This window comes from Thalassophryne amazonica, chromosome 7 (genome assembly GCF_902500255.1).
Source record: "Thalassophryne amazonica chromosome 7, fThaAma1.1, whole genome shotgun sequence".
NCBI lineage: Eukaryota > Metazoa > Chordata > Actinopteri > Batrachoidiformes > Batrachoididae > Thalassophryne > Thalassophryne amazonica.
Window position 1 is genome coordinate 466,699 of NC_047109.1, and position 16,534 is coordinate 483,232.

Consider the following 16,534-nt stretch of genomic DNA (forward strand, 5'->3'; position numbering starts at 1 on the left):
TGACTTGGGTTGTTACTGACATCTAGCAAAAATTTCGTGTCAATATAGCACCTTTAGTAACATATTTACTGAAAAAATGGTGATGTGTTAAAGACTTATTTTACCTGCTGTATACTCTGGAAAATATGATAATTTTCTGTGATAAGGTGAAAATTTTGGAACCTTGCTGTGGTCCGTAGAGTTAGTGAAACAAGACGTTTGGTGGACCCGTCAAAATGTAAATTTTCAGTAAATTCATTAAAAGTATGAACTTGTCAAATTGCTTCTTACTTGTGAACGGGAGCTGAGAGCATTAAACATGTCAAAAAAGACAAAACAGGTGAAAGTCATGGTGGTGTCTCGAGGAGTGATCACGTTGTCCTGCAACTGAACACAAAAACAAATAAACATGTCTCATCAATAATCAGTTTATAAGTAATAAGGACAAATACTACACATTCCAATGCCAGGAAAATCTGCTCTGAAAATGAAAAGGCAACATAAACGATTTAGTGCCACTCGATGGCGCATTAAAATGCCAGCATCTCAGAGAAAACACGAGCGCGCCCTATTGGTGGTCCAACAACATTAAATTATTACACAGAATATATTTGTTGGCTGGTATAATGATGTTTTAAAATGTTGTTTCAAGGACCTTGATCCCATTAAGTGTTCCTACTCTCCAGAACAAACAAACCTCTCTCCAAAAGACAAACAGTGTCCCGCAGACGATGATTAGCGCTGACACCAGGACTTTGATGATCAGACTGCGGGTCATAATACTGTCCCGGACATTACGAGGTGGTTTTCTGATCACATCCCCGTCCACAGGCTCCACACCCAACTAAAAAAAAAAAAAAAAAAAAAAGACAATCATCAATTTACTTTCATACAAGATGTTTTCTGCCACATATAATTAATTGTGGCCCTGTGCAAGTGAGAAGCTCAGAATCCAGAGAAACTCAAGCAACTAGCTGCTTAAGCTTACTAACTTTTTAAACATCTAAACTAGGGATCGACTGATGATCATTAAGAGATTCTTTGTTTTAAGGCGGTGAAAGGGGTATCAGACTAGTATCGGTAGATAGTCAATGTCCCAGTATTGGTATTGTATTGGACATGGAAAAAGTGGTATTGGGCCATCTCTAATCTAAGCAGACAAACTGACATTTTCAGGGATTAACCAAACAAAAAAATCTGAAATTTTTTTCACAGCTAAATCAGACTGTTCACCATCTACCTTTTTATAGAACCCTTTTATGATCACATCCTAGAGTTGAAGGTAAAACAAGGCAAACTGAGTTCCCGTTGAACGTGTTATATTTCACTCTAACATTGCTGCTCTTTCTATGCAGCATCACATTATAGAAAGACTTTAAACTACGAGGTCTGTGAGAAAAGTATCGTACCTTTATTTTTTTCAAAAACCATATGGATTTGATTCATATGTTTTTACGTCAGCCACATGAACCTTCGTGCGCATGTGTGACTTTTTCCATGCCTGTCGGTTGCGTCATTCGCCTGTGAGCACGTCTTGTGGGAGGAGTGGTCCAGCTCCCTCGTCGGATTTTCATTGTCACGAAATGGCGGAATGATTTGGGCTTTTTTTCCATCAGAATTTTTTCAGAAACTGTTAGAGACAAGCAGCTGGAACCATTCGAAAAATTTATCTGGCTTCGGTGAAAAATTTTACGGGCTTCACAGAGAATAAGGAGTTGTTACTACAGCTTTAAGGACGCCCCACAATGGCGCACGGCGCGCCGTGCTCCGAGCCGCCATCGAGAGCAAAAAACACCACATCATTTCTAAACGGATGGCTGTGTGGAGCCGGGGACCGTGTCACAAGAGCTCGACATCAATCAATCATTTTCAATCAATTTATTTATACAGCGCCAAATCACAACAAACAGTTGCCCAAAGGTGCTTTATATTGAAGGCAAGGCCATACAATAATTACGTAAAAACCCCAACGGTCAAACGACCCCCTGTGAGCAAGCACTTGGCGACAGTGGGAAGGAAAAACTCCCTTTTAACAGGAAAAAACCTCCAGCAGAACCAGGCTCAGGGAGGGGCAGTCTTCTGCGGGACTGGTTTGGGCTGAGGGAGAGAACCAGGAAAAAGACATGCTGTGGAGGGGAGCAGAGATCAATCACTAATGATTAAATGCAGAGTGGTGCATACAGAGCAAAAAGAGAAAGAAACACTCAGTGCATCATGGGGAACCCCCCAGCAGTCTAAGTCTATAGCAGCATAACTAAGGGATGGTTCAGGGTCACCTGATCCAGCCCTAACTATAAGCTTTAGCAAAAAGGAAAGTTTTAAGCCTAATCTTAAAAGTAGAGAGGGTGTCTGTCTCCCTGATCCGAATTGGGAGCTGGTTCCACAGGAGAGGAGCCTGAAGCTGAAGGCTCTGCCTCCCATTCTACTCTTACAAACCCTAGGAACTACAAGTAAGCCTGCAGTCTGAGAGCGAAGCGCTCTATTGGGGTGATATGGTACTATGAGGTCCCTAAGATAAGATGGACCTGATTATTCAAAACCTTATAAGTAAGAAGAAGAATTTTAAATTCTATTCTAGAATTAACAGGAAGCCAATGAAGAGAGGCCAATATGGGTGAGATATGCTCTCTCCTTCTAGTCCCCGTTAGTACTCTAGCTGCAGCATTTTGAATTAACTGAAGGCTTTTCAGGAACTTTTAGGACAACCTGATAATAATGAATTACAATAGTCCAGCCTAGAGGAAATAAACGCATGAATTAGTTTTTCAGCATCACTCTGAGACAAGACCTTTCTAATTTTAAAGATATTGCGCAAATGCAAAAAAGCAGTCCTACATATTTGTTTAATATGCGCACTGAATGACATATCCTGATCAAAAATGACTCCAAGATTTCTCACAGTATTACTAGAGGTCAGGGTAATGCCATCCAGAGTAAGGATCTGGTTAGACACCATGTTTCTAAGATTTGTGGGGACAAGTACAATAACTTCAGTTTTATCTGAGTTTAAAAGCAGGAAATTAGAGGTCATCCATGTCTTTATGTCTGTAAGACAATCCTGCAGTTTAGCTAATTGGTGTGTGTCCTCTGGCTTCATGGATAGATAAAGCTGGGTATCATCTGCGTAACAATGAAAATTTAAGCAATGCCGTCTAATAATACTGCCTAAGGGGAGCATGTATAAAGTGAATAAAATTGGTCCTAGCACAGAACCTTGTGGAACTCCATAATTAACCTTAGTCTGTGAAGAAGATTCCCCATTTACATGAACAAATTGTAATCTATTAGATAAATATGAATCAAACCACCGCAGCGCAGTGCCTTTAATACCTATGGCATGCTCTAATCTCTGTAATAAAATTTTATGGTCAACAGTATCAAAAGCAACACTGAGGTCTAACAGAACAAGCACAGAGATGAGTCCACTGTCTGAGGCCATAAGAAGATCATTTGTACCTTCACTAATGCTGTTTCTGTACTATGATGATTCTAAACCTGACTGAAACTCTTCAAATAGACCATTCCTCTGCAGATGATCAGTTAGCTGTTTTACAACTACCCTTTCAAGAATTTCTGAGAGAAAAGGAAGGTTGGAGATTGGCTTATAATTAGCTAAGATAGCTGGGTCAAGTGATGGCTTTTAAGTAATGGTTTAATTACTGCCACCTTAAAAGCCTGTGGTACGCAGCCAACTAATAAAGATAGATTGATCATATTTAAGATCGAAGCATTAAATAATGGTAGGGCTTCCTTGAGCAGCCTGGTAGGAATGGGGTCTAATAAACATGTTGATGGTTTGGATGAAGTAACTAATGAAAATAACTCAGACAGAACAATCGGAGAGAAAGAGTCTAACCAAATACCGGCATCACTGAAAGCAGCCAAAGATAACGATACGTCTTTGGGATGTTATGAGTAATTTTTTCTCTAATAGTTAAAATTTTATTAGCAAAGAAAGTCATGAAGTCATTACTAGTTAAAGTTAAAGGAATACTCGGCTCAATAGAGCTCTGACTCTTTGTCAGCCTGGCTACAGTGCTGAAAAGAAACCTGGGGTTGTTCTTATTTTCTTCAATTAGTGATGAGTAGAAAGATGTCCTAGCTTTACGGAGGGTTTTATTATAGGGCAACAGACTCTTTTTCCAGGCTAAGTGAAGATCTTCTAAATTAGTGAGACGCCATTTCCTCTCCAGCTTACGGGTTATCTGCTTTAAGCTGCGAGTTTGTGAGTTATACCACAGAGTCAGGCACTTCTGATTTAAAGCTCTCTTTTTCAGAGGAGCTACAGCATCCAAAGTTGTCTTCAATGAGGATGTAAAACTATTGACGAGATACTCTATCTCACTTACAGAGTTTAGGTAGCTACTCTGCACTGTGTTGATATATGGCATTAGAGAACATAAAGAAGGAATCATATCCTTAAACCTAGTTACAGTGCTTTCTGAAAGACTTCTAGTGTAATGAAACTTATTCCCCACTGCTGGGTAGTCCATCAGAGTAAATGTAAATGTTATTAAGAAATGATCAGACAGAAGGGAGTTTTCAGGGAATACTGTTAAGTCTTCAATTTCCATACCATAAGTCAGAACAAGATCTAAGATATGATTAAAGTGGTGGGTGGACTCATTTACATTTGAGCAAAGCTAATTGAGTCTAATAATAGATTAAATGCAGTGTTGAGGCTGTCATTCTCAGCATCTGTGTGGATGTTAAAATCGCCCACTATAATTATCTTATCTGAGCTAAGCACTAAGTCAGACAAAGGTCTGAAAATTCACAGAGAACCTCACAGTAACGACCAGGTGGACAATAGATAATAACAAATAAACTGGTTTTTGGGACTTCCAATTTGGATGGACAAGACTAAGAGTCAAGCTTTCAAATGAATTAAAGCTCTGTCTGGGTTTTTGATTAATTAATAAGCTGGAATGGAAGATTGCTGCTAATCCTCCGCCTTTGCTACGAGCATTGTGGCAGTTAGTGTGACTCAAGGGTGTTGACTCATTTAAACTAACATATTCATCCTGCTGTAACCAGGTTTCTGTAAGGCAGAATAAATCAATATGTTGATCAATTATTATATCATTAACTAACAGGGACTTAGAAGAGAGAGACCTAATGGTTAATAGACCACATTTAACTGTTTTAGTCTGTGGTGCAGTTGAAGGTGCTATATTATTTTTTCTTTTTGAATTTTTATGCTTAAATAGATTTTTGCTGGTTATTGGTGGTCTGGGAGCAGGCACCGTCTCTACGGGGATGGGGTAATGAGGGGATGGCAGGGGGAGAGAAGCTGCAGAGAGGTGTGTAAGACTACAACTCTGCTTCCTGGTCCCAACCCTGGATAGTCACGGTTTGGAGGATTTAATGAAATTGGCCAGATTTCTAGAAATGAGAGCTGCTCCATCCAAAGTGGGATGGATGCCGTCTCTCCTAACAAGACCAGGTTTTCCCCAGAAGCTTTGCCAATTATCTATGAAGCCCACCTCATTTTTTGGACACCACTCAGACAGCCAGCAATTCAAGGAAAACATAATTTTAGTGACCTCCGATTGGCGTAACCGGGTGTCATTACTGCCGACGTGAATTACAATCTTACCAAAGTTACGCTTAGCCTTAGCCTGCAGTTTCAAATTTCCTTCAATGTCGCCTGCTCTGGCCCCCGGAAGACAATTGACTATGGTTGCTGGTGTCGCTAAAACACCAGCAACCTGGTGTTTTAGCCTATCTCTGCCTATCTTGGCTTTCAATGCTTACCAGCCCAGTGAGTATAAGAGAAATTGTGGAGAGCTGGGCTTGTCCTAACTCGTCCCCTGGCACTCCGAAACGGAGGTGTTCCTTTGTCTCGCTCGATCAGTGAATCTTTCCTGACGCGAAGCCTCCGCGCGGCTTTCCATGGCAAAATCTCTTGTTAAAAGTGAAATCTGACGGAAAATGGCTGATGTCCAGCTCTTGTGATAACCAGAGAAATTGCTCACGACGGTCCCAGCTCCACACAGCGATCCGTTTAGAAATGATGTGGTGTTTTCTGCCTCTCGATGGTGGCTCGGAGCGCGGCGCGCCATTGTGGGGCGTCCTTAAAGCTGTAGTAACAGTCCTTATTCTCTGTGAAGCCCGTAAAAGTTTCACCGAAAGCCAAATACATTTTTCGAATGGTTTCCAGCTGCTTGTCTCTAACAGTTTCTGAAAAAATTCTGATGGAAAAAAGCCCAAATCATTCCACCATTTCCTGACAATGAAAATCCGACGAGGGGGTGGACCACTCCTCCCACAAGGCGTGCTCACAGGCGAATGACGCAACCAACAGGCGTGGAAAAACTCACGCATGCGCACGAAGGTTCAAACTTGGCTGACGTAAAAACATATGAATCAAATCCATATAGTTTTTGAAAAAAAAATAAAAAGGTACGATACTTTTCTCACAAACCTCGTACACATTATTTAAATACATCAGGATAAACACATTTTTCTACAGCTTTTACTTCATTCAATACCAATTAAAATCTTAGGCCTGCAGCCAAGATCTGAAGGGGGGGGTTCTTTGTCAGCAAGGGGTCTGAGGGCCGCTCAGTGTTGGGTTACTGATCTCCACTGGATGCATTCTGGAAGGTTTTTTGATGACTATTCTCTCACCCCAATACCCACAAATTTAGTTATAGTGCTTAATGTGTTGATGTATTTCAGCTATGCACAACCCTGGTCCTAGAGGGCACCTGCCCCGCATGTTTTCTAACTCTCCCTGACCCACTCCCAGGCAATGAACTGTATCAGGTGTGCTCAGCTAATCAACAGCTGGAAGACACCACTTTTAAAATCAGGTGCAACTTGAGGAGGTAGACGTGGAAAACATGCAGGGCGGGGCCTCTCCAGGAACAGGGCTGGTGACCCCTGTGATAGGAGAATATGAAACATATACGTATTTAAAGTACAGCAGCATTAAAAAGAGATACTGCTTCACATCCCACTTTAGTTACACAGAAATGTTGAAGGAAACTTATTTTTATATGTCTCATCAATTAAACTTAGACCAGAACTATAGTAAAACCTAGGCCCACAGAAATACTGATTTAAACATTTTAGTTGTTAAAATTATTATTGTAAGTAGTAGTAGTATGAAAAGTGTCTTCAAAAGTGGACCGTTAATCAAGGGATGTTGTGGAAGGCACGCCCCCCCACAACAACCACTTTCCATCTGGATGCGCTCCTGGTTTGCAGTTTCTGATCAGGGACAATCAAGAATTTGTGTATTTATGTGGAAAGTGCAACCTGATTAAGAGGTAAGTAGGTTTTATCAGCGCATTTATGTCATGCTGTCCTCAGGAAGAGATTTTCGGCGCATGGTGGGGGAAGGAGGAGTGTTAGTATTTGTTGTTAATGCATCACGGGTCTGCAGTGGTGTTTTTAGTTTAACCACAGCGAGGACACTCAGAGCAGACTTTAAAACAAAAGTTTAAAAATATGTTTGCAAAACTTTGCTCTCTGCTCACTGTAACATACTCAAACACACTGCCCCCCTTCTCCTCCTCCTGCAGACAGATGCCACAGACCGACCCCACCCCAAAATTGGTCTGCCCTGCCTCCACTGCGCATGTGTCATTTCAGAGCTCAGCAGCTTGTCTGAAAGAGTCTCTTCACCCAAAGCAATCAAATGATTGATTATTAACCATCAGATGACAAAGTAAAACCTCTTAAATCATTCTAAAGTCAGTTTTAAGCAGAAACGAGGCAATACTTGGTGACGCTTTGAAATAGCCGATGCACAGTGAACGCATCAGCTAGCACCTCATGTAGCCGAGACACTCTGATGGCTTTCTCTGTCTTTTATGATGAAATAATGCTGAATTTTTGTGGAAATGATTGTTGTACAAAAGCTTCAGATATCTCTCGCTGAGACAGATGATGACTGGAGGCAGTTTGAAGCAGAAACGAGGTGATAATCAGTGAACCGTAGCTAATGATGCATGCGCAGTGAATGATTTATGGGGGGGGGGAACCATTCGGTTGGCGACAAGCACAGGGACCTCACTGCAAGGAGAAACAACAAAAACAAAACAGGGACATTCAAAAAGTAATTTTTTTGAACATGGTAAATGTTATATCTTGCATCCAGCCTTGATTTTGCATTAGCGTGAACCCTGCATTTTGACAGCACAATTGATGGAAATCCATCATAGCGACAGAGATCTTTAATCCCTATGAATTTCTGTATTTAGTAGATTTTGAGATGCATTTAAAGCCCGAGATGCTTCATGTCTCTGTACCTCTGAGCAGGTGGTCCATCCATGATGATGTTGATCCACAGGATCTGCATTGCATTCAGCGGATTAGGGAAGTTCATCAGTGTTGCCAAGGAGACGAGTGTCAGTGCTGCAATACTCCTGGTGACCAGCAGGAGAAACCCAAATAAGAAACTGTTCACTGAAGAAAACCTGTAAGGCTTTGTGTTCACAATGGGGATTATCTTTTCATCTGTGTCTGCAGGGTTTTGCAAACACGATTCAATGTCCTAAACTACAACAAAGACAAGTTTAGTACTTTTGAGGTACCAGGTCTCTGTGGAGGATCCTTGGGTCCCACTGGAATGACTTTGTGTCAAATGAATAGTTAGTTAGTGAGACTTAGATGAGGAGGACCACTGACATGATCCAGCAAGCAGGTGCCACAGTGTTCAAGAGCCCAGACACTGGACAAAGTCGAGGACACGCCTATGCTTTTTACCCGGGCCAAGGACATGCCCATGTTTCAGCCAGCCAAGGACACGCCCAAGTTTCACCTGGCTGTGGTAAGTAGATAGCTACTTAAAGAGGTGGAGATGGACCGTTGTTGCTTTAGTGGCTGTCATGTGGAGATGTGCCGCACTGGCACATGTTCCCTGACCTCAGCAGACAAATTTATTCAAAACAATTTCATATTAAACTTCCATTCCAGTTTATTAGAACAATTTTTGAATTCTTTAACACTTCAGTGAACAAGGGAGCAGCTGACTGGGCCATTCTACATAATGCCGGGTTTTCCCCAGACAATGGAACAACGGCGTTGCGCCATTATACTGTTATCACAATGCTGTTATACTGCACCGTGCTCAGATATTTTTTAATCCAGCCACCCCTCCACTGCCGGCAGCCGAACAGAGCTACAGAGTCTCTCAGTGAAAGAACAAAAACTCTGTTAACGTCTTCCAATAAAAAGAGCAAATTTACTTCTTTACTTCTTGCAGAAGTATTTTTTTCATTTTCTTGTTATTATTGTTGTTTGTGCACCAATGACATCAGATCAAATTACTTGTATGTGAGAACTTACTTTGCAATAAATCTGATTCTGATTTGACAATCAAATCAGTCCAGGTTTAGCTCTTGTTCAAACAAGACATTTAGGGGTTATATTGTTTTTTTTTTTTAAAAGTATGCAACCCCACTCAGAAATGTTAAAAAGAAAAAAATAAACTGTCAACATGACAGAAAAACTCTGTCTGACTTGATTAAAGGTACAGTGTGCCATTTTTGAAGAGGAGAACAAATGTTATGTCCATCAAACATTAATGTGTTTTTAAACTTTTCAATGCTATTTATTTTATTAACTTAGACAGAAACAAAATAAATAATCAACTCACGTGCTGAGCTGAAAGCGGACAAAGTTTTTAATGTTGTTGTAAATCCCTTTTCCCTCCTCAATGGCTGACCTGAAAAAGAAAAACATGCTGCTTTAATAAACGTGAAGACAACCTGATGGTGTTTTACTGATGAAGCACATTTATGAATCACAAACATAACAGTGTGTAAACAACTGCTCATATAGTGGGGCAAAAAAGTATTTAGTCAGTCCCTGATTGTACAAGTTCTCCTACTTAGAAAGATGACAGAGGTTTGTAATTTACACTTCAACTATGATACAAAATGAGAAAAAAGAATTATTTGTTTGAATTTATTTGTAAATTATGGTATAAAAATAAGTATTTGGTCATCCATAAACAAGCAAGATTTCTGGCTCTCACAGAGCTGTAACTTCTTCTTTAAGAAGCTCTTCTGTCCTCCACATGTTACCTGTATTAATGGCACCTGTTGCAACTCGTTATCTGTATAAAAGACACCTGTCCACAGCCTCAAACAGTCAGACTCCAAACTCAACCATGGCCAAGACCAAAGAGCTGTCAAAGGACACCAGGAAGAAAACTGTAGATGTGCACCAGGTTGGGAAGAGTGAATCTACAATAATCAAGCAGGTTGGTGTGAATAAATCAACTGTGGGACAAATTGTAAGAAAATGGAAGACATACAAGACCATTGATAATCTCCCTTGATCTGGGGCTCCACGCAAGATGTCATCCCGTGGGGTCAAAATGATTATGAGAATGGTGAGCAAAAATCCCAGAACTACACGGAGGGACCTGATGAATGACCTGCAGAGAGCTGGGACCAAAGTAACAAAGGCTACACAGAGAGGGACTCAAATCCTGCAGTGCCAGGCGTGTCCCCCTGCTTAAGACAGTACATGTCCAGGCCTGTTTGAAGTTTGCCAGAGAGCATATGGATGATCCAGAAGAGGACTGGGAGAATATCATGTGGTCAGATGAAACCAAAATAGAACTTTTTGGTAAAAACTCAACTCGTCGTGTTTGGAGGAAGAAGAATGCTGAGTTGCTTTCCAAGAACACCATATCTACTGTGAAGCATGGGGGTGGAAACATCATGCTTTGGGGCTGTTTTTCTGCAAAGGGGGCAGGACGACTGATCTGTGTTAAGGGAAGAACGAACGGGGCCATGAATCATGAGATTTTAAACCAAAACCTCCTTCCATCAGTGAGAGCATTGAAGATGGAACGTGGCTGGGTGTTCCAGCATGACAATGATCCCAAACACACCGCTCAGGCAAGGAAGGAGTGGCTCCGTAAAAAGGAGGTTATGTTACAAAGTATTGAGTTGAACTTTTCTTATTGACCAAACACTTATTTTCCACCATAATTTACAAATAAATTCTTTAAAAATCCTACAGTGTGATTTCCTGGATTTTTTTTTTCATTTTGTCTCTCATAGCTGAAGTGTACCTATGATGAAAATTACAGACCTCTCTCATCTTTCTAAGTAGGAGAACTTGCACAATCAGGGACTGACTAAATACTTTTTTGCCCCACTGTATGTATTGTTTAAATTGATCTTAACAGTTTTATATGTAGACGTGTACATTACATTCCTGCATAGTAGATGGACTGCATTTATATCGTGCGTTTTTCCATCTGAATCAGATGGTCAAAGCACTGATGCCACACGATGCCTCGTATTCACCCATTCACACAGACACACTCACACACGTCAGGCTGCTGCCATGCAAGGTGCTCACTACACACCGGGAGCAACTTGGGAATTATGGACCTTGCCCAAGGGCCTTTAGTGGAATTTGAACAGGCTGGGCTTTCAAAAGAGGACCCTCTGGTCTCAAGCCCAACACTTGACCATCACCTCCCTAGAACATCTACGCAAAATAATTAAAAGTAATCAAGTCCTCATTAAAACATGTTGGAAAAACAGTAGAATTGTCTGTAATAATCCCTCACTGAATTAAATTTTAACCTGGTGGACTGGAACCAGAAGCGCTCCACAGTCCAGACTGCGTTCGGTAGCGTTTGACTCACATGATTGTCTGGAAGTCGTCGTCCACCAGGATCATGTCGGCGGCTTCCTTGCAGACATCGGTTCCCGTCTGGCCCATCGCCACACCGATATCGGCGGCCTTCAGAGCCACGGCATCGTTTACACCGTCACCCGTCATGGCCACCACGGCGCCGATGTTCTGGAGCGACTGCGTGCACACATTTTTACATCAGTGGTTAGCAGCAACCATCACTGTTCTAAATGCCCCGGTACACAAGCACCTTGACCTTCAACCAATTTTCCTCAAAATCAGATCACCTTGTCTGAACGTGACCCTCAATCTTCCCACCAAATGTGGTCCATATCAAGAGTAAATCAGTGCTCTTGTTCTCTCACAGGACTATGACCACAGCACGCGTGTTCGTGCCGCGCACGGCTGTGATCAGATTAAAAAAAAAGAAACCCGAGTCCGTGGTCCTGTTTGGCACAGCGTAGTCTCACCTTGACGATCTTCAGCTTGTGTCTGGGACTGGCTCGATAAAACACCACAACCTGCAGACAGACAACACAACCTTCAACAACTGACACACGCACGCACACGCGCACACACACACAGTACCAAGAACAACACAAACAGTTCTCATTTTGTCACAATATACAAGCACTTTGAAACACCACAAAAATCCATCCTGAGCCCTCGTGAGGGTTAAACTGTCAACATTACAACCTTCTTCTTGGAGGAGAAAACCTGAATATTTCATTACATATAAACCTACAAATCAAAGAGTTAGGTTCCTCCTGACAAGTTCTTTGTTTATCGTTAGCCATGTGCACGTACTAGTTTTGCGCACGCCTGGAAATAATGGTTAATGTTTAAAATGTGTCAGCAGTTAATCTGTGGAAAAGTGTTTGTAAGGTGTTTGCTCACTCGGGAGACGATCTGTGACAGCTGCTGCAGGTCGAGCTGATCCACCTCGTCTCCTGACAAACACAGACATCCTTTACTGTAGAAACCCAGACGAGCGGCTGCAGAGACACAGTCCAAAGACAAAGTCAGCTCAGCAGCTGTCTGTGCCGCAGACGTCACAGAGCCACTGAATAACCCGGCAGAAACCCACCAAGCAGCACACTTCAAAGCTCCCGGGTTTGCAAAGGTTTCTTTGATTTCACACATCTGACACAAACCTAAAAGTTAAGAGGTCCAATCCCAATTTGAACAGAGCAGAGTAACAGATAATTCCCATATCAACAGGAATTATTCCTTGTTTGATCATATTCATGGTTATCTCATCAACCTCTGTGGCCAACAACGCAATCAGCCAACAGGACAGGACAAATGGGGACGTGTCTAATGTTTGGGTTATTATTATTTGTGGTCGTGTCTAATTTTTGGGTTATTATTTGGGGACATGTCTACTATTTGGGTTATTATTTGTAGACGTGTCGAATATTTGGGTAATTATTATTTGGAGACGTATCTAATATCTGGGTAATTATTATTTGAAGACGTGTCTAATATCTGGGTAATTATTATTTGAAGACGTGTCTAATATTTCGGCAATTATTATTTGAAGACGTGTCTAATATTTCGGCAATTATTATTTGGAGACGTGTCGAATATCTGGGTAATTATTATTTGGAGACGTGTCGAATATCTGGGTAATTATTATTTGGAGACGTATCTAAAATCTGGGTAATTATTATTTGGAGACGTGTCGAATATTTGGGTAATTATTTGGAGACGTATCTAAAATCTGGGTAATTATTATTTGAAGACATGCCTAATATCTGGGTAATTATTATTTGAAGACGTGTCTAAAATCTGGGTAATTATTATTTGAAGACGTGTCTAATATTTCGGCAATTATTATTTGGAGACGTGTCTAATATGTGGGTAACTATTATTTGGAGACGTGTCTAATATGTGGGTAATTATTATTTGAAGACGTGTCTAATATGTGGGTAATTCTTATTTGAAGACGTGTCTAATATTTGGGTAATTATTATTTGAAGACGTGTCTAATATTTGGGTAATTATTATTTGAAGACGTGTCTAATATTTGGGTAATTATTATTTGAAGACGTGTCTAATATTTGGGTAATTATTATTTGGAGACGTGTCTAATATTTGGGTAATTATTATTTGGAGACGTGTCTAATATTTGGGTAATTATTATTTGGAGACGTGTCTAATATTTGGGTAATTATTATTTGGAGACGTGTCTAATATTTGGGTAATTATTATTTGGAGACGTGTCTAATATTTGGGTAATTATTATTTGAAGACGTGTCTAATATTTGGGTAATTATTATTTGAAGACGTGTCTAATATTTGGGTAATTATTATTTGGAGACATGTCTAATATTTGGGTAATTATTATTTGGAGACATGTCTAATATTTGGGTAATTATTATTTGGAGACATGTCTAATATTTGGGTAATTATTTGAAGACGTCTAATATTTGGGTAATTATTATTTGGAGTTGTGTCTAATAAAAGTAAGTCCCTTCGGCTGCTCCCTTGTTTGCACTTGGGGTCGCCACAGCAAATCCAAGGTGGATCTGCATGTTGAATTGGCACAGGTTTTACGCCGGATGCCCTTCCTGACGCAACTCCACATTACATGGAGAAATGTGGCAGGGGTGGGATTTGAACCCGGAACCTTCTGAACTGAAACCAAGCGCATTAACCACTTGGCCACCACCCCTGCTGGAGATGTGTCTAATATTTGGGTAATTATTATTTGGAGACGTGTCTAATATTTGGGTAATTATTATTTAGAGACGTGTCTAATATTTGGGTAATTATTATTTGGAGACGTGTCTAATATTTGGGTAATTATTATTTGGAGACATGTCTAATATTTGGGTAATTATTATTTGAAGACGTGTCTAATATTTGGGTAATTATTATTAGGAGACGTGTCTAATATTTGGGTAATTATTGTTTGGAGACGTGTCTAATATTTGGTAATTATTATTTGGAGACATGTGTAATATTTGGGTAATTATTATTTGAAGACATGTGTAATATTTGGGTAATTATTATTTGGAGACATGTCTAATATTTGGGTAATTATTATTTGAAGACGTGTCTAATATTTGGGTAATTATTATTTGGAGACGTGTCTAATATTTGGGTAATTATTATTTGGAGACATGTCTAATATTTGGGTAATTATTATTTGGAGACATGTCTAATATTTGGGTAATTATTATTTGGAGACATGTCTAATATTTGGGTAATTATTATTTGAAGACGTGTCTAATATTTGGGTAATTATTATTTGGAGACGTGTCTAATATTTGGGTAATTATTATTTGGAGACATGTCTAATATTTGGGTAATTATTATTTGGAGACATGTCTAATATTTGGGTAATTATTATTTGGAGACATGTCTAATATTTGGGTAATTATTATTTGGAGACGTGTCTAATATTTGGGTAATTATTATTTGAAGACGTGTCTAATATTTGGGTAATTATTATTTGGAGACGTGTCTAATATTTGGGTAATTATTATTTGGAGACATGTCTAATATTTGGGTAATTATTATTTGGAGACATGTCTAATATTTGGGTAATTATTATTTGGAGACATGTCTAATATTTGGGTAATTATTATTTGGAGACGTGTCTAATATTTGGGTAATTATTATTTGAAGACGTGTCTAATATTTGGGTAATTATTATTTGGAGACATGTCTAATATTTGGGTAATTATTATTTGGAGACATGTCTAATATTTGGGTAATTATTATTTGGAGACATGTCTAATATTTGGGTAATTATTATTTGAAGACGTGTCTAATATTTGGGTAATTATTATTTGGAGACATGTCTAATATTTGGGTAATTATTATTTGGAGACGTGTCTAATATTTGGGTAATTATTATTTGGAGACGTGTCTAATATTTGGGTAATTATTATTTGGAGACATGTCTAATATTTGGGTAATTATTATTTGGAGACGTGTCTAATATCTGGGTAATTATTATTTGGAGACGTGTCTAATATTTGGGTAATTATTATTTGAAGACGTGTCTAATATTTGGGTAATTATTATTTGAAGACGTGTCTAATATTTGGGTAATTATTATTTGGAGACGTGTCTAATATTTGGGTAATTATTATTTGGAGACGTGTCTAATATTTGGGTAATTATTATTTGGAGACGTGTCTAATATTTGGGTAATTATTATTTGAAGACGTGTCTAATATTTGGGTAATTATTATTTGGAGACGTGTCTAATATTTGGGTAATTATTATTTGGAGACGTGTCTAATATTTGGGTAATTATTATTTGGAGACGTGTCTAATATTTGGGTAATTATTATTTGGAGACGTGTCTAATATTTGGGTAATTATTATTTGAAGACGTGTCTAATATTTGGGTAATTATTATTTGAAGATGTGTCTAATATTTGGGTAATTATTATTTGGAGACGTGTCTAATATTTGGGTAATTATTATTTGGAGACATGTCTAATATTTGGGTAATTATTAATTGGAGACGTGTCTAATATTTGGGTAATTATTTGAAGACGTCTAATATTTGGGTAATTATTATTTGGAGACATGTCTAATATTTGGGTAATTATTAATTGGAGACATGTCTAATATTTGGGTAATTATTAATTGGAGACATGTCTAATATTTGGGTAATTATTTGAAGACGTCTAATATTTGGGTAATTATTATTTGGAGATGTGTCTAATAAAAGTAAGTCCCTTCGGCTGCTCCCTTGTTTGCACTTGGGGTCGCCACAGCAAATCCAAGGTGGATCTGCATGTTGAATTGGCACAGGTTTTACGCCGGATGCCCTTCCTGACGCAACTCCACATTACATGGAGAAATGTGGCAGGGGTGGGATTTGAACCCGGAACCTTCTGAACTGAAACCAAGCGCATTAACCACTTGGCCACCACCCCTGCTGGAGATGTGTCTAATATTTGGGTAATTACTA

At 39.4% G+C, this 16,534-nt stretch overlaps 1 protein-coding gene across 1 annotated transcript in view; it reads right to left on the reverse strand.

Annotated features, from left to right (window-relative positions):
• Nucleotides 1-16,534, reverse strand: part of atp2c1 (ATPase secretory pathway Ca2+ transporting 1) — a 167,225-nt gene that overhangs the window by 9,893 nt on the left and 140,798 nt on the right. The window contains 8 exon segments of the mRNA XM_034173700.1: nt 271-366; nt 677-823; nt 7,778; nt 8,241-8,357; nt 9,590-9,658; nt 11,606-11,772; nt 12,066-12,116; nt 12,493-12,590. Of these exon segments, the coding sequence (XP_034029591.1) occupies nt 271-366; nt 677-823; nt 7,778; nt 8,241-8,357; nt 9,590-9,658; nt 11,606-11,772; nt 12,066-12,116; nt 12,493-12,590 (746 nt within the window).